This window comes from Mustela erminea, chromosome 6 (assembly GCF_009829155.1).
Source record: "Mustela erminea isolate mMusErm1 chromosome 6, mMusErm1.Pri, whole genome shotgun sequence".
Lineage (NCBI taxonomy): Eukaryota > Metazoa > Chordata > Mammalia > Carnivora > Mustelidae > Mustela > Mustela erminea.
The window spans coordinates 68,655,076-68,682,792 of NC_045619.1; the positions used below are offsets into that span (position 1 = coordinate 68,655,076).

The 27,717-nt window shown below is 36.5% G+C and overlaps 1 protein-coding gene across 18 annotated transcripts in view; it reads left to right on the plus strand.

The window, feature by feature from the left end:
* The window catches only part of LMNTD1 (lamin tail domain containing 1), a 488,007-nt gene that overhangs the window by 419,529 nt on the left and 40,761 nt on the right, over nt 1-27,717 (plus strand). For 10 of the 18 annotated variants that reach the window (XR_004286888.1, XR_004286887.1, XR_004286886.1 and 7 more), the window contains 3 exons: nt 8,152-8,270; nt 17,541-17,770; nt 20,656-20,854. Coding sequence is in view for 14 of the 18 variants with exons in the window: in XM_032347618.1 (XP_032203509.1) it covers nt 8,182-8,270; nt 17,541-17,770; nt 20,656-20,854 (518 nt within the window). In the remaining 4 variants the exon portion in view is untranslated. The other 8 variants (XM_032347626.1, XM_032347624.1, XM_032347630.1 and 5 more) reach the window with 8 other exon arrangements.

Below are 27,717 nucleotides of genomic sequence, written 5' to 3' on the forward strand. Positions count from 1 at the left end.
GGGTTCTTTCCAAATTTCCTCTTGTGATTGAGTTCTAGCTTCAGAGCATTGTGGTCTGAAAATATGCAGGGAATGATCTCAATCTTTTGATACCACTTGAGACCTGATTTATGACCCAGGATGTGGTCTATTCTGGAGAATGGTCCATGTGCTACTAGAGAAGAATGTATATTCTGTTGCTTTGGGATGGAATGTTCTGAATATATCTGTGATGTCCTTCTGGTCCAGTGTGTCATTTAAGGCCTTTATTTCCTTGTTGATCTTTTGCTTAGATGATCTGTCCATTTCAGTGAGGGGAGTGGTAAAGTCCCCTACTATTATTGTATTATTGTCGATGTATTTCTTTGATTTTGTTATTAATTGGTTCATATAGTGGTCTGCTCCCATGTTAGGGGCATAAATATTTAAAATTGTTAGGTCTTCTTGTTTGACAGACCCTTTGAGTATGATATAGTGTCTTTCTTCATCTCTTTTTATAGTCTTTGGCTTAAAATCTAATTGATCTAAGGATTGTCACCCCAGCTTTCTTCTGATGTCCATTAGCATGGTAAATTTTTTTCCACCCCCTCACTTTAAATCTGGAGGTGTCATTGGGTCTAGAATGAGTTTCTTGTAGGCAGCATATTGATGGGTCTTGTTTTTTTATCTATTCTGATACCCTGTGTCTTTTGATTGGGGCAGTTAGCCCATTAACATTCAGGGTAACTATTGAGAGATATGAATTTAGTGCCATTGTATTGCTTGTAAGGTGACTGTTACTATATATTGTCTCTGTTTCTTTCTGATCTACTACTTCTAGGGTCTCTCTTTGCTTAAAGGACCCCTTTCAGTATTTCCTTTAGAGCTGGTTTGGTGTTTGCAAATTCTTTCAGTTTTTGTTTGTCCTGGAAGCTTTTTATCTCCCCTTCTATTTTCAATGATAGCCTAGCTGGATATAGTATTCTTGGCTGCATGTTTTTCTCATTTAGTGCTCTGAATATATCATGCCAGTTCTTTCTGGCCTGCCAGGTCTCTGTGGATAGGTCCATTGCCAATCTAATGTTTTTACCCTTGTATGTTACGGATTTCTTTTCCCGGGCTGCTTTCAGGATTTTCTCTTTGTTGCTAAGACTTGTAAATTTTACTATCAGGTGATGAGGTGTAGACCTATTTTTATTGATTTTGAGGGGCGTTCTTAGCATCTCCTGGATTTTGATGTTTGTCCCCTTTGCCATATTAGGGAAATTCTCTACAATAACTCTCTCCAATATACCTTCTGCTCCCCTCTCTTTTTCTTCTTCTTCTGGGATCCCAATTATTCTAATATTGTTTCATCTTATGATATCACTTATCTCTTGAATTCTCCCCTCATGGTACAGTAGTAGTTTGTCTCTCTCTTGCTCAGCATCTTTATTCCCCATCATTTGGTCTTCTATATCACTAATTCTGTCTTCTACCTCATTTATCCTAGCAGTAAGAGCTTCCATTTTTGATTGCACCTCATTAATAGCTTTTTTTATTTCAACTTGGTTAGATTTTAGTTCTTTTATTTCTCCAGAAAGGGCTTTATCTCTCCAGAGAGGGTTTCTCTAATATCTTCTATGCCTTTTTTGAGCCCGGCTGAACCTTGAGAATCATCATTCTGAAATCTAGATCTGTCATATTACCAATGTCTGTATTGATTAGGTCCCCAGCCTTCAGTAGTGCCTCTTGTTCTTTTTTTGTAGTGAGTTTTTCCGCCTTGTCATTTTGTCCAGATAAGATTTGCTTTCTCATCCTCTGGAATTCCGCTGTTCTCCTTGGTGAGTGAAATTGGTCTTGGCTGGGTTTCTTGTTGATCTTCTGGGGGAGGGGCCTGTTGTATTGATTCTCAAGTTTCTTTGCCCCAGGAGAAGTTGCACCGCCCTTACCAGGGGCCAGGCTAAGTAATCCGCTCGGGTTTGCTTTCGGGAGCTTTTGTTCCCTGAGTGCTTTCCATAAAGTTCCAGAGGATGAGAATGAAGATGGCGGCCTCCCGGTCTCTGGCCTGGAGGAGCCGAGAGCTCGGGGTCCTGCTCCTCAGTGCGCCCTCAGAGAAAAGCGCCCAAGCGCCCCTGTCTCCCTGGCCTCTGGTCGCACTTGGAAGAAAGCGCTCAATTGCTCGCAATTGGAGAAAAGCGCCCGGTCGCTTCCGTCTCTGTGGCCTCCGACCACACTCCAAGCTCACCCAGGCTGCGACCTGTTCAAGGTAATCCCGAGCTGAGAGTTCATTCGTAGGCTTTGTTACTGTAGCCAGCTTCCCCGCTCTAATACCTGCAAGCTCTGCGACACTCAGACACCCCTGGTCCTTCCATGACCCCACGGGACCCCCACGGGACCTGGGGTTATGCTGACCCCGCGTGGGCTTCCCCCCAGTTTAGCCTCTGGAGCGATGTCCCTCCATGGAGCAGACTTTAAAAAATCCCGATTTTGTGCTCCATTGCTCCGCTGCTTGCTGGGAGCCGGCCCATCCCCTCACAGTCTATCTTCCCGTCACTTTGGATTCATTTCTCTGCAGGTCCTACCTTTCAGAAAGTGATTGATTTTCTGTTTCTAGAATTGTTGCTCTTCTTTTCTTCGATTTCCCATTGGATTTGTAGGTGTTCGCAATGGTTAGATAAGCTATCTAGCTGATCTCCTGCTACCTGGTGTCGTCTCAGCCTGCTACTTCTCTGCCACCTTGACTTCTCTTCCTCTGTTCTTTTGCTTTCTTAGTCTCTATTTCACTTATTTTTACTCTAATCTTTATTAGTTTCTTCCTTCTGTTGACTTTGGGTTTGGTTGTCCTTTTGTATCTCTTTTAGGTATAAGATTAGGTTGTTTATTTGAGATTTTTCTTGTTTTCTGAGGTAGGCCTGTATTGCTGAATTGTCCCTCTTAGAATAGCTTATACTGCATCCCAAATATTTCATTTTCATTTGTCTCCATATATTTTTTAATTTCATCTTTGATTTCTTGGTTGACCCATCCATTGTTTGGGACCCCATGTTCTTTACCCTCCATGTATTTGTGTTCTTCCAGATATGTGAGAGTGTGTGTGTGTGTGTGTGTGTGTGTGTGTGTGTGTGTTCGATTTCTAGTTTCATATCATTATGATCAGAAATGATGCATGATACAATATCAATCTTTTTGAATTTCTTAAGATTTGTTTTGTGGCCCAACATGCAGTCTATTCTAGAGAATTTTCTATGTGCACTTGAAAAAAAACTGTGTATTACGCTGTGCTTGGATGAAATGTTCTGAATATATCTGTTAGAACCATTTGGTCCCATGTGTCATTTAAAGCCACTCTTTCCTTGTTGATTTTTCCATCTAGATGATCTAGCCATTGAGGTAAGTGGGGGTGATAAAGTCCTTTACTATTATTGTATTTCTAAAGATTACTCCCTTTATGTCTGTTAATAGGTGCTTTATGTAGCTGGATGCTTCCATGTTGGGTGCATAAATATCTACAATTGTTATATTTTCTTTTTGGATTATTCCTTTTATCATTAGGTAGTATTTTTCTTTGTCTCTTGTTACAGTGTTTGTTTTAAAGTCTATTTTGTCAATATCCCCAAGTTTCTTTTCACTTGTTTATTTTTGTTTATTTTTGGTTTTGTTTTCATTTCTATTTGGATGATAACTTTTTTTAAGATTTTATTTATTTATTTGACAGAGATCACAAGAAGGCAGAGAGATGCAGGCAGAGAGAGAGAGAGGAGGAAGCAGGCTCCCCTCTGAGCAGACAGCCCGATGCAGGGCTCGATGCCAGGACTCTGGGATCATGACCTGAGGTAAAGGCAGAGGCTTTAACCCACTGAGCCACCTATGCTCCCCTGATAATTGTTTTTTCATCCCCGCACTTTCAATTTGCATGCATCTTTAGGTTAGAAGTGAGTCACATATATGCAGCATAGAGATGGGGCTTGTTTTTTTTTATCTATTCTGTCATCCTATGTCTTGATGTGAGAATTTAGTCCATTTACATTCAATGTAATTACTGATATGTATGTAGTTTTTGCCATTTTGTTGCTTGTTTTATGGTAGTTTTTGTAGTTCTTCTCTCTTCCTTTATTTTCTTGTTCTCTTCCCTTTTGGTTTGATTGCTTTCTTTAATGATATAGGATTTGTTTCTTTTCTTCCTTGCATATCTTTTACAGTTTTCTATTTGTGATTATTATTAGACTGGAATATAATATCCTATACATATAGCAGTCTCTATTAGGATGATCGTTGCATAAGTTTGAACCCATTCTAAAAGCACTACATTTTTACTCTCTCCTCACACATTTTGTATATATGATGTCATACATTACATCTTTTATTTTGGTTAGTCCTTGACTGATTTTTATAGATATGACTGTACTGTTTCTGTAGTTTAACTATACTGGTTTTATAAGCAACTAATCTACTACTTGTATTATTGTTCACATGTACCTGTGAAATTTTTTCCTTTTATAATTTTATTATTCTTTCCACTCAAAGAATTCCCTTTAACATTTCTTACATGGCTGATTTAGTGGTGATGAACTCCTTCCAGTTTTGTTTGTCTGAGAAACTTTTATCTCTCCTTCCTTCTGAATGATAGCATTGCTGGATAGAGTGTTTTTGGTTTCAGGCTTTTTCCTTTTAGCACTTTGAATATATCATGCCAAATCTCTGGCTTACAAAACTTCTGCTGAAAAAAATCAGCAGATAGCTTTATTGGGTTTCCCTTGTATGCAACTGTTTTCTTTTTTTGTTGTTGCCTTTAAGAGTCTCTCTTTGCCATTACTTTTTGCCATTGTGAACATTGTGTGTCTCAGTGTTGGATATCCCTGGGTTTTCTGTGCCTCTAGATCTGGATGTCTATTTCCTTCCCCAGATTAGGGAGGTTTTCAGCTCTCATTCCTTCAAATTAATTTTCTGCCCCCCCTTTCTCTATTTTCTATTTCGGGGATCCCTATTATGTGAATTTTACTATCTTTGATGAAGTCACTGAGTTTCCTTGATGTATTCTTATTTTTTATTGTACTTTTTTCTTTTTGTTGTTCAGTGGCTTTGCTTTCTATTATTCTGTCTTCCAGCTCACTGATTCATTTTTCTGCCTTTTCTGCTCTACTATTGATTCCCTCCAGTGTACTTTTAATTTTAGCAGTTGAATTCTACATCATTGATTGGTTCCTTTTTTTTTTTCTCTTTGTTTAAGATCTCACTGAGATCCTCCAGTCTTTTCTTACATCCAATTAGTATCTTTATGACTAGTACTTTGAATTCTTTAAGAAGCATCTTGCTCGTCTCCAAATCATTTTGTTGTGATTTTGTCCTGATCTTTCCTTTGGGATATATTCCTCTGTCTCACTATGTCTAATTCTCTGTGTTTGTTTCTATGTATTAAGAAAGCCAACTACATCTCCTGCTCTTAAAAGTAGTAAACCTATGAAGAAGAGTTCCTGTTGTGCCCCATAGTGCAATGTTTCTTGTACACCAGAACCTGGCACTTGAGAGATGTCTCCTATGTTTGTTGCATGCACACTTCCATTGTGGTTGAGCCACATTTGCCTTCAGTCCAATCAGTTGCAAAGCCATCTTTCTTGTGAGCAGGATTCGGCATCTGTACTATTATAGGCCCAGTCTGGGGTGACTTTAGGCTTATAGTTGTGTCAGACCAGATGCATGCCATCATCCTGTTTGCCAGAACTATGAATTGTGGCCACACCTACCTGCAGACCTGCAGGACACTATCCCTGCATTGTCTCCTGAGTGGCTTTTCTTTTCTTTTCTTTTTCTTTCTTTCTTTATTTTTTTTTTTTTTTTTTTTTTTTTTTTTTGAGAATGAGACTTGCTATCAGACCAGATATCTGTCCTGAGTCTGTCTTTTTGGGTTGCAGTGACCACTCCCAGCCCCCAATTACAGAGCCCTCTCTTTGTCCTGCCCTCTGTGAGGTTTTTGTTGGTGGGCTAAGCCAGCAGTCACATCACATTTCCTCTCCAGCCCATTTCTGGGGCTTCAGTGGAACTGGTTTGTGTGTGATTATCTTCCCTTCTCACCAGAGCAAGAGTCACTTTGGAGTGGTGTTAGCCACTGTCAGGGCTGCTTGCAGAATAAAATGCATCAGGTGTAGCTTTGGAAGGATTGAGGCAGGTTGAATGGGACGGTGTGCAGGAGAATATGCAGGCAGAGCACACAGGTGTTAGAAAAAGTGCCCATCTGCTTGCAGAATAAAACCTGGGCTAAGTAGCAAGTGTTCATGTTTATTCCCACATATGTCTGGGTATCTAAGCTGGGTATAAATGGGGGAAGGGTGCCCACCAGCTCTTTTGTTCTTAGAGAAATTTCTTAAAGATTTCTGCCCCCTCTAGCACACATTTTGAGATTAATAAATAAATATCCAGGTGATTTTCAAACTGCTACTTATATGCTCTATCTTGGCAGTGTTATGTGTGTGCTGTCTCTTTAAGGGTAGAGACTATTTTCTCTCACCCTCTGGCCCTCCTGGAGCTGATCCCACTAATTTTTAAAAGTTCCTAGTGTTAAGCCCCAATGACTGTAAAAAGTTGGGGCACCTTGGTGGTTCACTGGGTTAAAGCTTCTGCCTTCGACTCAGGTCATGATCCCAGGGTCCTCTCTGCTCAGCAGGGAGCCTGTTTCCCTTCCTCTCTCTTTTTGCCTGCCTCTCTGCCTATTTGTGATCTCTGTCTGTCAAATAAATAAATAAAATCTGGGGAAAAAAAAAACACCTCACAAAGTAAAAAAAAAACTCACAAAGTTAAGCTCTCTCATTTTCAAAACCAAATGTTATGGGGACTCATCTTCCCAGTGTAGGTCCTGCATGTCTAGGATGCCTGGTGTGGGACATGTTCCTCTCCCTTTCCTCTGTTTGTGATGTCTCTCCAGTCTTTGTGGTTAGACTCTCAAGTTAGGTTTTTTCCCAGCTGGAGCTCCATCCTTTCACAATTTTCTCATGTGGCCTCCTTTCTACAGTTAACTGTAGTGAGTCTATTATGCCAGTCTTCAGATCATTTTCTGGGTTAGTTATATTGATGTGGTTGTTATCTAAGAGTATCTGTGTGACAAGGTGAGTTTAGGATCCTCCCATTCCACTATTTCACAGGGTCCCCAAGAAATCATTTTCTCTTATTAAAACAGTTACTTTGCTCATTGTCCTTTTTATTAAATAATGCTCATCATTCCATGATGGAAGCCATTTTCTAATCCTTATTGGAAGATATCTTATCATTATTCCTTGAAGCAAGAACTATTTCTTCATAGTATCTGTCTGGTTCTTGGTACAGAATAGATGTCCATTAAATATTTATTGAATGAATTTACTCATCCAGTAATCATATTGCTAATATATCTTATAACTGTGTACAGTGTTAATTTTATTCTTATACCATCATTACCATAAAATATTAAGTGTGAATCTTTTATTCAAGGTTAGAATCTGAACCAACTGATTTCTTCTAAATCATACTGCTGGCATAACTAGAAGAATGTAAATCTCCTGGCTTTGATTTCACTACTTCTACCGATAGCTTTCTTTCTGCCTGAAAAGTACACAAGTTTTCTGTTACTGCTACTTGGCTATTTCCATGTGTTCAAAGAGCATTTGTCAGAACAAAACAAAAATCAAAAAAACAATTAAAAACAGTGACTAAAGCTCCAAATATTTACATACTAGCTTTGAGCCTCATAAATCCAAAATAGATTATTGAATATTTTGGTGGCAAAATTTGTCTGACTCTCCTAAAAACAAGTTACCATATTTAATGTCTGCAAAACAAAGCAGGTGCAGTGTCAACATAATTGCTCAGAGACTGGAACTTTGTAACCATGGAGACATTACCTCACAGTATTCTAACAGGCAGTGTTGGCCAGATGTGAAGGTTATAGTCATAAAGGTATCTGTGCTGGGTTGCCACCTTGTTTCTTGAGCTGCTTCCAGTGAAGGCCACACACCTTCACCTTGATTTGCATAATATGATTAACCAGTACTAGTATTGGCTCTGTTAGTGCTTACGTACTTACTTTAGAAACCTGGTTCTGGCACCAGCTTGGGAAAGAAATTATTAGATCTGGCAGATGGCTTGAGGTAGTTAGATTAGCAGCTGAGGTCACTCAAAAAAAAAAAAAAATCTACCTTGAACTTCAGCTATATTTATTACTAGTATCGTGACTTGTTTCCCCAGGAAAGAAAAGAGAATTTTCTCCTAGCCAAGATGAAAGGCATGCAAGCCAGTCAGAAAACTTCGGTGGCCCTGCAGAATGAACTTCATGAGCAGGAAGATAAAATGAAGAATCAAACACAGTAAGAATGGCACAAATGAGAGGAGGATCTGAGATTTAGAGGATAATGATAGAGTACTTGACCTCTTATTTCAAAACATCTTATTTTAAGTAGCTGTAACTAGAATTGATTCCTGTTGATGGCATTGATTTAGAATATCTTCTAAAATTAATTAACTATAATGTACAACTATTTTCTTAACTCCAGTTTTATGAAGTTGAGTCCTTCAATAATGCAAAAATTCACCTGGACAGATCTCTGTCATATAAGACATGGTTGAGATTTCAGAACTTAACATGTTAAGGCAATTGACAGACAATTTCTTTAGAACTCTTTTACTAACCTTTGAGACAATGAATTGCTAGAGAATTGTGTTTTTTGGAAATGCCTGTGAAGACATTGAATAAAAACTACAACTTCCTTGCTACCCCCAAAAACAAAAACAAAAACAAGAACAGTAACCAAAAAAAAACAAAACAAAAAAACCCTACAAGTCCCTATTTTTACTACTAGTATGAATCATTCTATCAATAAAAACATGAGCATGGGTTTTCTAATTTTTTTTAAATGACCTCTAGTATTGAATATACCCAATTTAAAGCTAGTTATTTTGTACCTACATGTCCTGTATTTACTGATAAGTTCATTTTTAAAATATTTGTTCTTAGAGGTCATCTGAGAAATGATTGTTGTCAGAATTACCAATGTAGCATCTCCCAAAATAACACTGAAATGTGGGAATTGAACTTTTATAACTACCTCTGGTGTAGTACTTAATCAATTACAGAGGAAACAAAATGTAAGAAGACTTACAAAATTCCGTATGATAGAGGGCAAGCTAACTAAGCACTAGGACAAATCTCTCATCTTCCAAAAGAACTCTAACAGGATAGTGAGTGCAGAGTTTAGACAATCACATATGTCTCTTGTTAAATGTCTCACCTCTTTCAGAGGTGTGTGCAACCATTAGAAATTTCTTTTTCAGGGGTGCCTGTATGGCTCAGTGGGTTAAGCCTCTGCCTTCAGCTCAGGTCATGATCTCACGGTCCTGCAATTGAGCCCCACATCAGGCTCTCTGCTCAGCAGGGAGCTTGCTTCTCCCTCTCTATCTCTGCCTGCCTCTTTGCCTACTTGTGATTTCTCTCCCTGAGTCAAATAAATAAATAAAATCTTTTAAAAAATCTTATTCAGCCACAAATATAAGAACACTTTGTGGCCCTAAGCCAGATTTCTTTAATCACAACATTTGCAAAGGCTTATTAGGAATCTTCTGTGGAATTAAATTATTTGGAAATGGTATTATTTTACTGGAGGAAGAAAAAAACTTTGGAGCTGTTAAAATGAACATGCTGAAAAGATATAGCCAGTTTATAATGAAACCCAGATGTAAGGAACTTTGAAAAGAAAAGTATATTTTCTGCTTATGTTAGTGTCAGGCAGAAATCATGTCATATGATCCTGTCTCAGGTTGGACAGAGATGAAATATTGTAACTTGACAATCTACCTCTTAGTCTCCTTTCCACAAACTATCACATCCTACTCTAGAGTATATTTTCATGGGTTAGAGGTTTTCTGACAAAGATGAGTGCTTAGGTGTCAGCATAATAGCTAATGCTCAAGCTTTATATATGCTGGCCTAGTAGTACAATTTTCAAGCCAGTGCCATTTATTTATATTAAAAAAAAATGCCTGAGATGTCTGTGCCCTCTGAGAGGTACATTTAGAGAAGTCTAGTTTTGAGTACAAAGCTCTCCAGATAATAATACTTCTGATGATTTACAAATTGTAGAACAAAATGATTATGAATACCTCTTAGTAAACAAAGAGATTAAGACTGACATCACTTCGGCAAATTTGGAAACTTCAGGCCCTTGTTCCCTTATAGAAATATTTGGAAAACAAAAACAAACAACAAACCAGAGGACTTGCTAAAATATCTTTATATTAACTCTGTAAAATAAAGAACCAAAATAGAAATAAGCCATGGAGGCAAAATTCTTAGCTCTTGACTTACAGAGGATAAATAAGTGGCCCACAATAACGGGGTGCATGAACTGGCCATTTATCCAGTTTTTCAAAAAGCTAGAGGATTTTGGACCCCAGGACTTTGTTTACAATTCAATTGTTAAATACACATATACATACACATGCACACAGATTGCTTTAAGGGAACTAAGTCTCAATGTGACTCATAAAATGGAGTTGTCATAAATCTTTTCATGAGCCAAGCCATGGGAATATTATGTTACTTGTAAAATAATTGTGTTGTAGTTTAGAGGCTTTGTTTAAATACACACTAGTTAACAGATGTTTTTATGTTTTTGAAAAAGAAAGAAATAAAAACCTGTGTTTGTAGTCAGATTTAATTATAAAAATAATACCTGGAAATTAAGTCTGTTTTCTTCCTTCTATATTCCCCTCAACATATACACACATACACACACACGTACACACATGCACAGACATATATACATGTATACTGTATTCAAAGTAATTAATTTTCAGAATATATTTGAAAGTAGACATTAACTGGAATTTTTATAAATATAGGAAAATCAGTTAGCAGGAATTAAAGGAAAATGTTTACTAAACAATAATATATTAAGCAGGAATTATAACCTTTTTTTTAGTTAATGGAAATGGAAATATATAGTAAATAATAAAAGTGGTATATAAATGGTTTCTAGAGTCTCAATTTTGAGTAAAAAAAAAATGTTAGAAACACTGGAATGGAGTGGAGGAGGCAAGATAGTGGAGGAATAAGGGACCCTATTTCAGCTGGTCCCTGAATTTAGCTATCTATCTACCAAACCATTCTGAACACCCAAGAAATCAGCCTGAGAGTTAAGAATATCTATCTGGATCTCTACAACGAGAAAATCTCTGCAGGTTGCAAGGTGTGAAGGATGGAGTCGTGAATCTGCAGGCAGATATCAGAGGATAAACAGAAGGGGGAAGGAGCTGTCATAAGCTGGTGCCTCGAAAGTGATATAACACTGGAGCATAAGAGGATCCTACAATGGGAACCAGGCACAAATTTGCAGAGAGAAGTCCCCACACAGGACCCAGGAACTGCAGGTGCACACACATGAACCTAGACACTCACAGTTTTAGAAGCCCAAAAGGCAGAGACATGCCCCAACCCTGGGGTTGACTTCTGGGAGATATGCTGTGGGCACACACCACTGCAGGAGTCTGCCTTTTTTAGTAGCACCTACAGAAACAGAGACTGTATCTTGGAGGGTTCAGTGAAGAGCAGACTATGACTTGTCTCCTCTTGGACAGAGTTTTGGGTGTGACTATTTTTGCTCTGGCTCTCAGGAGAGATGCAGAAAGCCACTAGAGAACAAAAGCTCAAAAAAATGGTTTCCATTGAGGCCAACCCCTAGACAGGGACAGGGCATCTCTCCCCAAGTAGGGTTGCCTGAGTAATAGCATGGCAGGCCCTTCCCCCAGAAGACAGAGTGGAAGAACAAGAGGAAGACAACACTAGGGTCTGCATAAAATGGGTGCATCTTGCTTACATCATGGTTAATACTTTGGACTCTGTGTATTCTCTAAACCACCCCTCCACAGAGTTAGTAGGAGGAGGAATCTCCAACAAAGAAAAAAGAGACTGTGGTCTCTGCCACAGACCTAATGGTTATGAATAAAACCAAGATGTCAGAGATAGACTTCAGAATAGCAATTAGAAAGTCAATTGGGACGCCTGGGTGGCTCAGTTGGTTAAGCAGCTGCCTTCGGCTCAGGTCATGATCCCAGGGTCCTGGGATCGAGTCCCACATCGGGCTCCTTGCTCGGCAGGGAGTCTGCTTCTCCCTCTGCCTCTGCCTGCCTCTCTGTCTGCCTGTGCTCGCTCGCGCTCTCTCCCTCTGTCTCTGAAAAATAAATTAAAAAAAAAATCTTAAAAAAAAAAAAAAAAAAAAATTTAAAAAAAAAAAAAAAGAAAGTCAATATCTAGGCTTAAGAGAAATATTAGTGACAATATAGAATCTCTAAGGGCAGAAATGAGATCTGATCAGGCCAAACTTAAAAATACTATGAACAAGATGCAGTCTAAATTGTATATCCTGACAGCCAGTGTAATGAGGCAGAAGAATGAATTAGTGAGCTAGAAGATAAGATGATATAAAGGAAGGAAGCTGAGGAGGCCTAGAATAAACAACTAGAAGCATAGGAGAACAGACTTAAAAGAGATCAGTGATGTCATGAAGCATTGCAATATCAGAATTATTGGGATCCCTGAGGGGATGGAGAGAGAGAAAGGACTAGAAGGCATATTTGAACAAATTGTAGCTAAGAACATCCCAAATCTGGGGAAGGAAACAAGCATCTTGTGTCCAAGAGGCAGAGAGGACCCTTCCCGAGATCAATAAGAACAGAAAAACATCCCAGCATATAGGAGGTAAAACCTGCAAATCTTAGACCCAGTGAAGCTATTCTGAGAGAAGCTAGGGGGAAGAGATTTCTTACATATGGAGGGAGGAATATCACAGGGTTGCAAATTAGATAAAATGCATCACCCATCCAGATGCTGTCTACAAGAGACTCATTTTGAATATAAAGATACTTACGGTTGAAAGTCAAGGGATGGAGAACACCTTAAACCAATGAACCTCAAAATAAAGCTGGGATAGCAAGTCTTATATCAGAAAAATTAGATTTTAAGCTAAAGACTGTAGTAAAAGATGTAGAGGGACAGTATATCACACTTAAATGGTCTGTCCCACAAGATCTAACAATGATAAATATCTATCCCCCCAACATGGGAACAGCCGAATACATAAGCCAACTATTAACCAAAATAAAGAATTATATTGATAATAATACTTTAATAGTAGGATGTCTTAACACTCCACTCTCAGCAATGGACAGATTTATGTAAGCAGAAGATCAACAAAGAAACGAGCTCTGAATGACACATTGGACCAGATGGACCTCATAGATACATATAGAACATTCCACCCTAAACAACAGAATACTCATTCTTCCCAAATGCACATGGAACTTTCTCTGGAATAGACAATATATTGTGTCACAAATCAGGTCTCAACCAACACCAAAAGACTGAAATTATTCCCCGTGTATTTTCAGACCATAGTGTTTTGAAACTGGCACTCAATCATAAGAAAAAAATTGGAAGGAATTCAAACACATGGAAGTTAAAGACCATCCTGCTGAAGAATGTTTGGTTCAACCAGGAAATTAAAAAAGAACTTAAACAATTCAGGGAAACCAATTAGAATGAAAACACATTGATCCAATATCTATCGGTTACTGGAAAGGCAGTCCTAAGGGAGAAATACAGAGCCATCCAAGCCTCACTCAAAAAAGTAGAAAAATCCAGAATGCACAAGCTAACCTTACACCTAAAGGACTTGGAGAAAGAATAGCGAATAAAACCTAAACCAAGCAGGAGAAGAGAAGTAATAAAGATTAGAGCAGAGAGCTATGAAATACAAATCAGAAAAACAGTAGAGCAGACCAATGAAACTATAAGCTGCTTCTTTGAAAGAATTAATAAGATAAAATTCTGGAAAGACTTACTAAGAAGAGAGAGGACCCAAATTAATAAAATCATGAATGAAAGGGGAGAGTTCATGACTAACACCAAGGAAATAGAAACAATTATTGGAAATTATCAGCAACTATATGCCAACAAATTAAGCAACCTGGAAGAAATACATTCCTTTCTGGAAACTTATAAACTACCAAGACTGAAACAGGAAGAAATAGACAATCTGAATAGGCCAATAAAGAGTGATGAAACTGAAGCAGTTAAAACAAACAAACAAACAAAAAACCTCCTAAAAACAAGAGTCCAGGGCCAGAAGGCTTCCCAGGGGAATCTTATCAAACATTTAAGGATGAAATAATACCTATTTTTCTGAAGCTGTTTCAAAAGATAGAAGCAGAAGGGAAACTTCCAAACTCATTCTATAAGGCCAGCATTACCCTGATTTCAAAACCAGGCAAAGACACCATAAAAAGGAGAATTACAGACAGATATCCCTGATGATGAAATGGGTACAAAATAATAAGATCTTAGCCGATAGAATCCAACAATACATTAAAAGGATTATCCATCACGACCAGGTGGGATTTGTTCCTGGGGTACAAGGGTGGTTCAACATTCGTAAATCAATCAACATGCTAGAGCACATAAAAAAAAAAAAAAAGACAAGAACCATATGATCCTCTCAAATTGATGCAGAAAAAGCATTTGACAAAATACTGCATCTTTTATTGATTAAAACTCTTTAGAGTATAGGGATAGAGGGAATATACCTCAATTTCATAAAAACCATCTATGAAAAGCCCACAGCAAATATCATTCTCAATGGGGAAAAGCTGACAGCTTTTCCCTTAAGGTCAGAAACATGACAGAAATCCCCACTCTCACCACTATTGTTCAATAAAGTACTAGAAGTCCTAGCATCAACCGTCAGAGAACAAAAGGAAATAAAGGAATCCAAATTGGCAAAGAAGAAGTCAAACTCTCTCCCTCATAGATGACATGATACTTTATGTGGAAAACCCCAAAGACTCCAAAATTACTAGAACTCATACAGCAATTCAGTAATGTGGCAGGATACAAAATCAATGCACAGAAATCAGTTGCTTTCCTATACACTAACAATGTAACTGTGGAAAGAAAAATTAAGGAGTCGATTTCATTTACAATAGGACCAAAAACCATAAGATATCCTGGAATAAACCTTACCAAAGAGGTAAAGAATCTGTACTCTAGAACTTTTTATGAAAGAGATTGAGGAAGACACAGATGGAGAAACATTCCATGCTCATGGACTGGAAGAATAAACATTGCTAAAATGTCTATCCTTTCCAGAGAAATCTACACTTTCAAAGCAATCCCTATCAAAATACCATCAACATTTTTCACAGAGCTGGAACAAACAATCCTAAAATTTGTACAGAACCAGAAAAGACCCCAAATAGCCAGGGGAGTGTTAAAAAAGAAAACCAAAGTTGGGGTCATCACAATGCTTGACTTCAAGCTATTTTACGAAGCTGTGATCATTAAGACAGCATGGGACTGGCACAAAAATGGACACGGAACAATGGGACAGAATAGAAAGCCCAGAAATCAACACTTGACTCTATGGTCAACTAATCTTTGACAAAGAAGGAAAGAATATCCAATGGAAAAAAGGCAGTCTCAGGGCACCTGGGTGGCTCAGTCATTGAACGTCTGCTTTTAGCTCAGGTCATGATCCCAGAGTCCTGGGATTGAGCCCTACATCGGGCTCCCTGTTCAGTGGGAAGCCTGCTTCTCCCTCTTAGTCTTTCCTTGCTTGCATTCCCTCTCTCTGTCAAGTAAATGAATAAAATCTTTTAAAAATTAAAAAAAAAGAAAAGAAAAGAAAAGAAAAAAGTCTCTTCAATAATGGGTGCTGGGAAAATTGAACCGCCACAGACAGAGGGACAATGGACCATCCACTTACACCATACACAAAGATAAACTCAAAATGGATGAGAGACCTCAGTGTGAGACAGGAATCCATCAAAATCCTAGAGGAGAACATAGGCAGTAACCTCTTTGACCTCTGCCATGGCAACTTCTTTCATGACACGTTTCCAAAAGCAAGGGAAACAAAAGCAAAAATGAACTTTTGGTACTTCATCAAGATAAAAAGCTTCTGCACAGCAAAAGAAATAGTCAACAAAACAAAGAGGCAACCCATGGAGTGAGAGGAGACATTCACAAATGACATTACAGATGAAGGGCTGGTATCCAAGATCTATAAAGAACTTGTCAAACTCAAAACCCAAAAAACAAATAATCCGGTTAAAAAATGGACAGAAGACATCCAAAGAACAAATAATCCAATCAAGAAATGCACAGAGGACATGAACAGACATTTCTGCAAAGAAGACATCCAGATGGCCAATAGACACATGAAGACGTGCTCCACATCACTCAGCGTCAGGGAAATACAAGTCAAAACCACAATGAGATACCACCTCACACCAGTCAGAATGGCTAAAATTAACAAGTCAGGAAACGACAGATGCTGGCAAGGATGTGGAGAGAGGGGAACCCTCCTACACTGTTGGTGGGAATGCAAGCTGGTGCAACCACTCTGGAAAACAGTGTGGAGGTTCCTCAAAAAACTGAAAATAGAGCAATTGCACTTGGGTATATATCCTAAAGATACAAACGTGGTGGTCCAAAGGGGCACGTGCACCCAAATGTTTATAGCAGCAATGTCCACAATAGCCAAACTATGGAAGAAGCCAAGATGTTCTTCACTGGATGAATGAATAAAGAAGATATGGTTCATATATACAATGAAATTACACTCAACCATTGGAAGGGATGAATACCTACTATTTGCATCAATATGGATGGAACCAGAGGAGATTATGCTAAGTGACATAAGTCAATTATCACATCATTTCATTCATATGTGGAACTTAAGGAATAGCATGGAGGACATTAGGGGAAGGAAGGGAAAACTGAAGGGGGGGAAAATCAGAGGGGGGATGAACCATGAGAGACTATGGACCCCAGGAAACAATCTGAGGGTTTCAGAGGGGAGGGGTCTGGGGGGAAGAGTTTAGGGTGATGGGTATTAAGGAGGGTACGTGTTATAGTGAGCACTGGGTGTTATACACAAATAATCATTGAACACTACATCAAAAACTAATGATTTACTGTATGGTGACTAACATAACATTAAACAACAAAAAAAAAAAACCTGAATGAAATGGTTGGTAGCATTTTGTGATTTTTTTGGTAAAATTTTTGTTTGGTAGCATTTTGGTGATTTTTCTTTTCTTCTTTCTACTTTTGGCCTTTTTCAAAATCATCTACAGCAACAATTGATGGATATTTATTTTTTATTTTTATTTTTTAAATAAATATTTTATTACTTTCCTTGAGAGAGAGCACAAGAGAGAACAGAGGGAAAGGGAACACAGAAGGAGAGGCAGACTACCCCTGAGCAGGCTTCAGTGTGGGACTCAATCCCAGGACCCCAAGATCATGACCTGAGCTGAAGGCAGATACTAAATCAGCTGAGAAGCCCAGGCACCCTGATTGACTGATTTTTAGTTAAAAGAGTAAATAAAAGCATTTCTTAACATTCATGCATCTTATTTAGATTGTTAAAACTACAACTATAAGATGTCCTTATGCTTATGTAGATACATAAGTCCTTTGAAAAGCAGAACTCTGGGTAATAATCATAGTTCATGATTCTTATGTTCATGTCTATTCATTTTTAGTTTCTCACTTTCCTTATTGTACTAATTTTTGTACACAGAAGAAAAGATACCCAAGACAGTCTCCTAATGACACAGCGATCTTTAGCACATTTTTTTTCGACAGCAAATTCAGATCCAGCACTGTCATTTCCATGGTCATTATCCTATGAAATGCCTCTTGATTACACTCTGTCTAACCCTCACTTTAGTGGACTAACTGTATCAACAATTGGGCAGAAGACTCCTAAAACTACAGGAGTGGGACTTTCCAGATCAGAAAACAGCTTGGGTAAGCAAAACATGTACCGATTTTTTTTTTTTTTAAGATTTCACTCATTTATTTGACAGACAGAGATCACAAGCAGGCAGAGAGGCAGGCAGAGAAAGAGAGAGAGAGAATGGAGGAAGCAGGCTCCCTGCCGAGCAGAGAGCCCAATGCGGGGCTCGATCCCAGGACCCTGGGATCACGACCTGAGCCAAAGGCAGAGGCTTTAACCCGCTGAGCCACCCAGGGACCCCATACCAATTTTTTTAAGATTATTTTTAAATCATGTAGTTTAATAGGTTTTTATATGCCTAGAAGTCAGAATGAATTCCAATAACACAGATTTCTTAATGTCATATGCAGAGTAACTTGATTATGCTCAACATTGATCCTAATACTTAGTCATATTCAGAGAATATAAATGTATGTGGCCAAATTTATCATCCCCATGATTAAAATATCTTGAATTGTCACAATCGTTTATGGGCTGATGGTTTAGATGCTCTAGAATTGCTACATAAAAATTCTAATTTATAGCATTAACTCCCCTTCTTCTGAACACTGCCAGAAAGATTTAAGCAATGTCTTGTGTATTTGTGCCACTAGGAGACTTATAGCTTAAGTAAGGATAAAACAGACATATAACAAAGAAACGAAATAAATGGTAAGAAAAATGGTGGAAAGATAGAACATTAATGAATTTGGAGGAGAAGAAAATGAAAACTACTACAATAGGAAAAATTCAGGTTCGACAGTTGCCAACAGTGTAAGCAATGCACTTAGCAATATCCACAGTGTGTTCCTCTTGTTGTTAGGGAACTTCAAAGGAATGTTATCATGTTTTACTGAAAACATCATGGTCTTGGAAACAGAGGACTTGTCTAAAGGATATTTCTACACTGTGAGATGATAGGTTAGGTGTTCCTGAGTCCAATTACACCTACAAGTGCAAAATAGGGATTAAAATATCAACTTCACAGGGCTGGTCTAATGATTAAATAAGATATGTATGAAAATCACCTAGCATATAGTAAGTAGTCATATTCATATTCATATTCATTTAGTCATAATTATGAATATATCTGTAAGCACCTCCTCCTCATTGAATACGCTAGCTTTGGGGTCTGTATCGTAATTACCAGTCAACAAGTTTCAAAACTGGTTGCATAAACACACCCATGACTACTTGATGCCTCTATTTTCCTCTATTATTCCATAGATATTTAAGCCTGGCTGTTGGTTATCTATATTTCATTTTGTTTCTGATATTTTGCTAAACTTGTGACACAGTGTTATGTAGGATTTTGATCTACTGCCATTATTCCCTATGCTTCATTGTTTGTACGCCTATACACTTTTTAAAGAAGCCTCCTAAGATTACAGTGACCTTTAGCAATGACTAAAATCCATACACTCTAAAGCGAAAATACCAACTTACATCTAGGGACAGAATATTTTTCCTTCTTTATCCCTGTAACATCATGATATATATTCTATATTTGGATTAAACTGTGCAAGATCTTAGGGAAAAAAAACAAATTATAGTGGTTTCCCCTTGCAAGATGAGAGTTGAGCTGGGATATGCAGTCTTCTTCAGTTACTGTAGGTTCAGGTTCTGTAGATAAATGCCTGGATCCACTGAAACTTGTTACCTTTGGTTCCTTTCCATTTGTTCCTCTAGATGAAATAACAACTAGAACTAAAATTAATTTCTTCTTCCTTTTTACAATATAAAGGTTTTCATCCCTCAAGATAGGCCATCAAAAAGAATACTATATAATCTCCTTCCCCAAAGGAATTTAAGGATTAAGTAAATACTCAAATGACTGGGAATGAACTAACTTAATTCCAAATATTTCTTCTAAACAAAATATTTTGAGGGATCCTCTTTAGCAGCTTATTCATTGCTATCTTTCACCTTTTGGTTTTGTTAAAGATACAAGAATATGAAGCAAACTCTAGATTGTCTCAGTCTTTTGATGATTTTGGACACAGTGAACTACACTATTGTAGTGAACTACAATAATTGCTGTCACTTACTAAACACCTATTAAAAACTAGACACTGTACTAGGCAGTTATCTACATTTTCTTCAATCCTCACATTACCTTACACAAGGTTGTATTATTTTATGTTCAGGAAAATGGAGAATTAGAAAGTTTAAATCAGTTGGCTTACTAAGCAGCAGAGCTGGGATAAAATCCAAGACATATTGTTCTAACCACATCATCAGGGTCTCTCTCTATAGCGCTACTCACTCTTTGCAGACACATCATTAGATTTATCTAGCCTGCTGCTTTCCATGCAAAATTATAGAAACTATTTTGTATTTAAATCTTAGTAGCGAAAATTTTAAAAGAACAAATTTCCAAGAGGATACTAGAGACTGATTAAGCATTACTCTCTCTTTCTAATAAACTATTTTAGTTGATTAGAGGAAATTCAAGTCCTTACCTAGCAAAATTACTAACTATTTGTAGGAAGGGTTCATTTGCAGTTTTAATTTATGGGTAGTAACTTGGGAGGATGGCTAATACGAAATAAAGTTGTATTTATACATAACATGTCCAAATTTGAGACACTCAAATATTTACCTCCTTGAGAACTTATGATGCTTCTAGCATAATGGAATAATCAATTAAATAAAAGTCATTATGCTAATGATGTTATTGATAATTTAAGATAACTGACATAATCTCTAGGAATTGTGTGTCACTAAAAATAATCACTAGTTATTTCATAGACTTTGGTGTATAGTTTTTAATTATCCTCATTGAGTTTGAAAGGGACAGTAAAATGCATAAAGAAAATAATTTTGTAGAAGCAAAGAACAAAGATACTGGCTTTGTGTTCTTTTTTAATGTCCTTTTATTTACTTCTCTTTCTTTCCTCTTTGGTTTCTTTGAAAGGAATCAACAGCTCCATAATGACAAAGAGACAGGCTCTGCCATACCTTGCTCCTGAGATACCAGTAACTGGGGAAGGAGAAGATTACTTCCTATCTTTGTTTGGTGATTCAAAGAAACTTCTTTCACACTCATCCCCTGCAGAGAAAGCCTGGAAACACTTTTCTATGATTCTTGAAGAAGTAGGCCAATCTAGATCCAGGTACATATTCTATTTGAACTATTTAAGATCTTTTATTGGAATAGGAACTACTTTACTTCAGTAGGAAATGAAGGTTTTTTTTGTTGTTTTGTTTTGTTTTTTAATTTTTTATTTTTTATAAACATATGTTTTTATCCCCAGGGGTACAGGTCTGTGAATCACCAGGTTTACACACTTCACAGCACTCACCAAAGCACATACCCTCCCCAATGTCCATAATCCCACCCCCTTCTCACAAACCCCCTCCCCCCAGCAACCCTCAGTTTGTTTTGTGAGATTTCTTTTGATGGAATACTATGCAGCCATCAAAAGAAAGGAAATGAAGTTTTAATCTGATATTACATTCCTGATTTCATCTAAAACCTTAAGCAGTTTATTGAAATATAACTCTTTTATGTTCTGAGCAATGAGAAGAAATCAATGTAATTTATTAGGGAACCAAACAAGGAATGCTGGTTTTTCAAAGATGCCAGAGGAAACAGCACTACATAATCCCTACAAATAAAGTCAACCCTATTTTTTGTTATTGGCAAATCATTCATATGGATTTAGTGTCTTTTTTTCTCTTCTATTAGGTGCTTAAGTTCAAAATAGAAGAAAAATTAATCCATTTTTATGGTGGTTGGTATCTATGGCAAAAAGAATTGGTCAAGAAGAAAGTTGATATGAGAGCTAAAATAAAAGAGCTGACTCGTTTATACATTTACTTAATCCTGCTTTTCTTGTTGTTTTAACAACAGACTGAATTGTGAATTATAAACACATGTCGACAGAGAGTGTGAGAGGGCTAAAAGGACTTACTAGCCAGTTTAAAGGTCAGACATAAAGGAATCTGTTTTCCGCTTAGGTCAGATTTCCTAAAATCAACCACTGTTACCATTCAGCTATAGTGCATAATTAAGTGTCCTCTCAACCATCTAAAAGCACTATAAGAAATTATTCACTCAACATCTAACCAGTGTGTTAAGAATGATCTATTTGGAGCAAAAATTTAAAAAAAAAAAAAAAGACTTGTGAATATGGTTTTAAGAACTTTCACTCAGACCAGGAAGACCTGCAGGTAAAAGGATTGAGAGAGGCAAATTAAGTATCAAGGCATTTAGAGAATTTTCTCCCAGTCGAGGATGACCTGGGAAGATTTTGTGAAGGAGTTGTTAAGTAGAATTATCTAAGAAAGATAAGTAAATTTTGGATATGCACTAGTTCTCAATTGTACCTACAAAGTTGAATCAGCTGAGAGGTTTTTAACATCCTGACCCTAGCCTAGACTCTTTGAGTCAGAATTTCTAGTGGTAGAATTGAACATTGTATTTTTTTTTTTAATCCCATAGTAATTCTAATGCACAGTCAAGGCTGAGAACCGCCAGCCTAGAGAAAAAGAGCAGTATAAACAAAGTGAAGGAGGCAGAAAAAGCTAGGATCAGGTTGATATAAGGCACTTTATAGCATTGCCCCACTGAACAGTGCATAAGTTGGTATAACAGAGTTTTAGGGGCCAAGATTGGGGAGTCATCACAGGGAGCCTTGAACACCAGGATGAGGGATTTGATTTTTATAATAGGTAATGGGAAGCAACGGGAAAGTTTCAAACAAAGGAGTAACAGGATCATGACTCAGAATGTTGAACTGTGGCAATGAATATTATGAATGAATATTGGATTTTTGTCAAATGCTTTTTATGCATCTACTAAAAAGATCATATGGTTCTTAATGTTAAAGCAACCGTACACACTTAAAATAAACCTCCTTTGATCATAATATTTATTCTTTTAATATTGATATATTACTGAATTTTATTGGTTAAAATTTTGTTTCAAATATTTACATCTGTGTTTGTGAAAAGTATTGATCTAGAAGTTTTCTTCTCCTGTAATGTATTTGCTTTGACATAAGGTAAAGCTTGCCTCATAGACTGAGTTGGGATATATACCCTCCTTTTTCATTTTCTAGCTAAGTTTATATAGAAGTAACTTTTTTCTTAAATATTTTATAGAATTCATCAGTGAAGCATTCTGGGCCTGGAGTTTCTTTGGGGGAAGGTTTTTAATCTATAAATTTTATTTCTTGAAAATAGATATCATGATATTCTTGTTATCTATTTCTTCTTGGTTAATTTGTGTCTTTCACACAATTTGTCCATTTCAACTACTTTGTCAGATTCATTGTCATAAAGTTGTTCATAATATTTCTTTATTATTCTTTTAGTATCTGTAATGATGTCACATTTCTAATTGCTGATACTGGTCAGGTATGTCTTCTATCCATTTCCTTATCAATCTTGCCAGAGAGTCATCAGTTTATTGAGCCTCTCAAACAACCAGTGTTTGGTTTCATTGATTTTCTGTGGTTTTTGTTTTTCTTTTCTATTTTATTGATTTCCATTCTGATATGTGTTTACTTTCTTCTGCCTCCTTTAGGTTTCCTTTCCTTTTCTTTCTCTAGTCTCTCAAGGTGAGATCATTGGTTTTATACCCTTTTCTCTTCTAATATAAGCATTTAGTAAATTTCCCCCTAAGTACAGCTTTAGTAGCATCCCACAAATTTGATATGTTGGATTTTCATTCATTTCAAAATACCTTCTAATTTCCACTTACTTTCTTCTTTGATCTTTGTGTAATAAGAAGTTCCCAAATGTTGACAAATTTGCAAGTTACAGTGATTTTCCAGATATGTTTTTATTATCAATTTTTAATTAAATTCTATAATGGTCAAAAAATATACTTTGCACTACTTGAGTCCTTTTAAAGGCATTAAGACTTGTTTTACAGTCAGGATATTTTCCAACCTAGTAAGTGTTCTGAGTGAACTTACAAAGAATTTATATTCTGATGTTGTTGAGTAGAGTATTTTATAAATGTCATTCAGGTCAAATTTGGTTGCTAGCATTAAGTTACAGTCTTTTGCTGCTTTTATGTCTACTTGTTCTATCAATTTTTGAGAAAAGGGTGTTAAAATCAAGTATAATTGTGGATTTACTGATTTTGCCTTGCAGTTCTATCAGTTTTTTTTCTTTTATATATTTTGAAGCTCAGTTACTAAATTTACAAACATTTGAAATTGTTATATCCTCTTAATGAACTGATCTTTATATCATTATGAAATGACCTTCTTTATTGGCATTATTATTTATTTATTATTTATATATTATATGGCATTATTCTTAGTTCAGAAGTCTACTGATATTAATATAACCATCTCAGCTTTCCTTTTCTTATTGTTAGCATGGTAAATCTTTTTCCATTCTTTTACTTTTAATCTATTTGTGTCTTTATATTTAGAATGCATGTTTTGTAAGTAGCATGTAGTTGAGACTTGTTCTTCCGTCAAGTCTAATAATCTCTGTCTTTTGAGCATTTAAACTGTTTACATTTAAAGTAATTGTTAATATTTGTTTTCTATTTGCCCCAACTATTGTGTTGTCTTTCTCCTCATTTTCTGTATGCTTTTGAATTGAGTATTATCAATGATTCTATTTTATTTCCATTGTTGGTTGATTAGCTATAACTCTGTTATTTTAGTGGTTCCTTTAAGGTCTGTAGGATATCGGGGCACCTGGGCGGCTCAGTGGGTTAAGCCTCTGCCTTCGGCTCGGGTCATGAACCCAGGGTGCTGGGATCGAGCCCCACATCAAGGCTCTCTACTCCTCAGGGAGTCTGCTTCCTCCTCTCTCCCTCTGCCTGCCTCTCTAACTACTTGTGATCTCTGTCAAATAAATAAATAAAATCTTAAAAAAAAAAAAAAAAGGTTTGTAGGATATCTTCAGCCTATCACAGACTACCTTCAAATGATATTATACCACTTCACAAATAGTATAAGACTTTTCAATAGTATTCATTTCTTTCATCCCAAACATTGTGTTTTTGCTGTCACATATTTTATTTCTACATGTGTCATAAATCCCAAACTCCATATTTTGTTTAATAATTATTAGAAAAAATTTAAAATATAAGAAAAATATGTTATATATTTACCCTCATATGTTTTCACTGCTTTCCAGCATTTCTTTTTTGTAAATCATGTTTCCATCCCTTATAATTTTGCTACTACCTGAAAAAGAACTTCCTTTCTTATAATATGGATCTGCCTGTGATGAATTCTTTCTTCAGTTTTTAAACAGCTTTATTGATATATCATTGACATAAAAATAGTGTGTGTATATATATATACATATATACATGATGTATATAATGTATAAGTTATTTTATTTGTCTTTTTGGTTTTTTATTAAGATGTAATTGACATATAATATCATGTAAGTTTAAGGTGTACAACATGATGAATTGATACTTATATATTGTGAAAGGATTGCCATTAAGTTAGTTAACACATCCATTACCTCACATAATTATCTTTATGGTGTGTGTGGTGAGAACATTAAGATCTATCTTCTCAGCAATTTTCAAGTATCATTAACTATAGTCACTGTGTTTTACATTAGATCTCTAGAACTTACTCATTTTGCTTAACTGCAAGTTTGTACCCTTTGAACCACATAATCCCATTTCTGCCTCCCCCAGTCTCTAGCAACAAGCACCATCAAGATCATACAATATTTCTTTCTGTATCATGCTTATTTTGTTTAGCATAATGTCCTCCAGTTCTATCCATGTTGTCATATATCCATATTGAAGTCAGGATTTCCTTCTTTTTAAAAACTGAATATTTCTGTGTGTGTGTGTGTGTGTGTGTGTGTGTGTGTGTGTGTGTGTGACATTTTCTATACCCATTCATCGATTGAAGACATTTAGGCGGTTTCCATATTTTGACTATTGTAATAATGCTGCAATGAACATGAGAGTGCAGTAACTCTTCCTGATCCTCATTTCATTTAATTTGGATATATATCCAGAAGTGGGACTGCTGGATCATATGATAGTTATATTTTTAATTTTTTAGGAACTTCTGTATGTTTTCCATAATGGCCTTATTAATTTATATTCTCACCAACAGTACAAGTGTTCCTTTTTCTCCACATCCTCACCAGCACTTATAGTTTTTTCTTTTTTTTTAAGATTTTATTTATTAATTTAATAGAGAGCACACGAGCAGGGGGGAGAGGGAGCAGAAGCAGCAGCCTCGACACTGAGCTGGAGCCCAACATAGGGCTCTATCCCAGGACACTGAGACCGTGACCTGAGCTGAAGCAGAAGCTCAACAGACTGAGCCACCCAGGCACCCCATCTTTTCTTTTTGATAATAGCCATCCTAACAAGTATGAAGTGATATCTCATTGTGATTTTGATTTCATTTCTCTGGCAATTTGTGTTGTTGAACACCTTTTCATATACCTGTTAAACATTTGAATTTCTTTTTAAAAGTTTCTATTGTGGTCCTTTGCTATTTTTTAATCAAGTTATTTGCTTTTTTGCTGAAGAAATGTATGAATTCCTTATATATTTTGGCTATTAACCCTTATCAGATATATGGATTACAAATATTTTTCTCATTCTATGGGTTGCTTTTTCATTTTGTTAACTATTTCCTTTTCTGTGCAGAAGTTTTTTAGTTTAATGTAATCCCCCTTATTTATATATACTTTTGTTGCCTGTGCTTTTGGTGTTGTACCTAAGAAATTACTATCAATACCAATAGCAAGATTTCCCCCCTCTTTTTTTCTCCTATGACTTTATGGTTTCAAGTCTTATCCCATTTTGAGTAATTTTTGTATGTGCTGTGACATAGGGGTCCAATTTCATTCTTTTACATGTGGCTATCAGTCTTCCAACATTCACTGAAGAAACTATCCTTTCCCCATTGTGTAATTTTGGCACTCTTGTTGAAGAACAGTTGACCATAATTTTTATGCATGGGTTTGTTTTGGGCTTTCTATTCTGTTCCATTGGTTTATATGTCTATTTTTATGCCAGTACCTTACTGTCTTAATTACTTTAGCTTTATAATATAATTTGAGGTAAATAAGTGGGATACCTCCAGCTTTTTTCTTCCTGCTCAAGATTGCTTTGTCTATTTGGGGTCTTTTGTAGTTCCATATGAATTTTGAGTTGTTTTTCCAACTTCTGTAAAACACACACACAGGTCTTTGGTATTTTGGTAGGCATTGCATTGAATCTATAGATCACTTTGGGTAGTATGAGCATTTTAACAATTTAGTTCCTCCAGACTATGAACATGCAATGTCTTTCCATTTATTTTGGCTTTTAAATTTTCTTCATCAATATTTTGTAGTGTATAAGTTTTCAATATTATAGTCAATATATAGTACAATTTCAGTGTACAAGTCTATTACCTCTCTGGTTAAGTTAATATGTGAGTATTTTATTCTTTTTATTGCTAATATAAGTGAGATTATTTTCTTCTTAATATCTGTTTTAGTTAGTTTATTATTAGTGTGCAGAAATTCCACTGATTTTTGCATGTTGATTCTGCAGGTACAACTTTACCTAATTCTTTTTTTCTAAGAGCTTTTTGTAGTGTCTTTAGGATTTTCTACATATATGATCATGTCATCTGCAAATAGCTGTAATTTATGTCTCTTCTCATTTGATCATCTTTAATTTTTTTTCTTAACCTGATCGCTCTGACTAGGACTTCGAGGACTATGTTGAATAGCAATGGTGAGAATGAACATCCTTGCCTTGTTCTGGATCCTAGAAAAGCTTTTACCCATTGATTTTGTCTTTTACCCAATGGTGATTTAAGAATGTGTTGTTCAATTTCCATGTATTCATGAGTTTTCTTGTTTTCTGTTATTGATTTCTAGATTCATTCCACTGTCATTTGAGAAGATAGCTGGGATGACTTTAATCTTAAATTGTTGACTTATTTTGTGGCCTAACATGTGATCTATCCTGGAGAATACTCTGTGTGTGCTCAAGAAGAATGTGTATTCTGGGGCGCCTGGG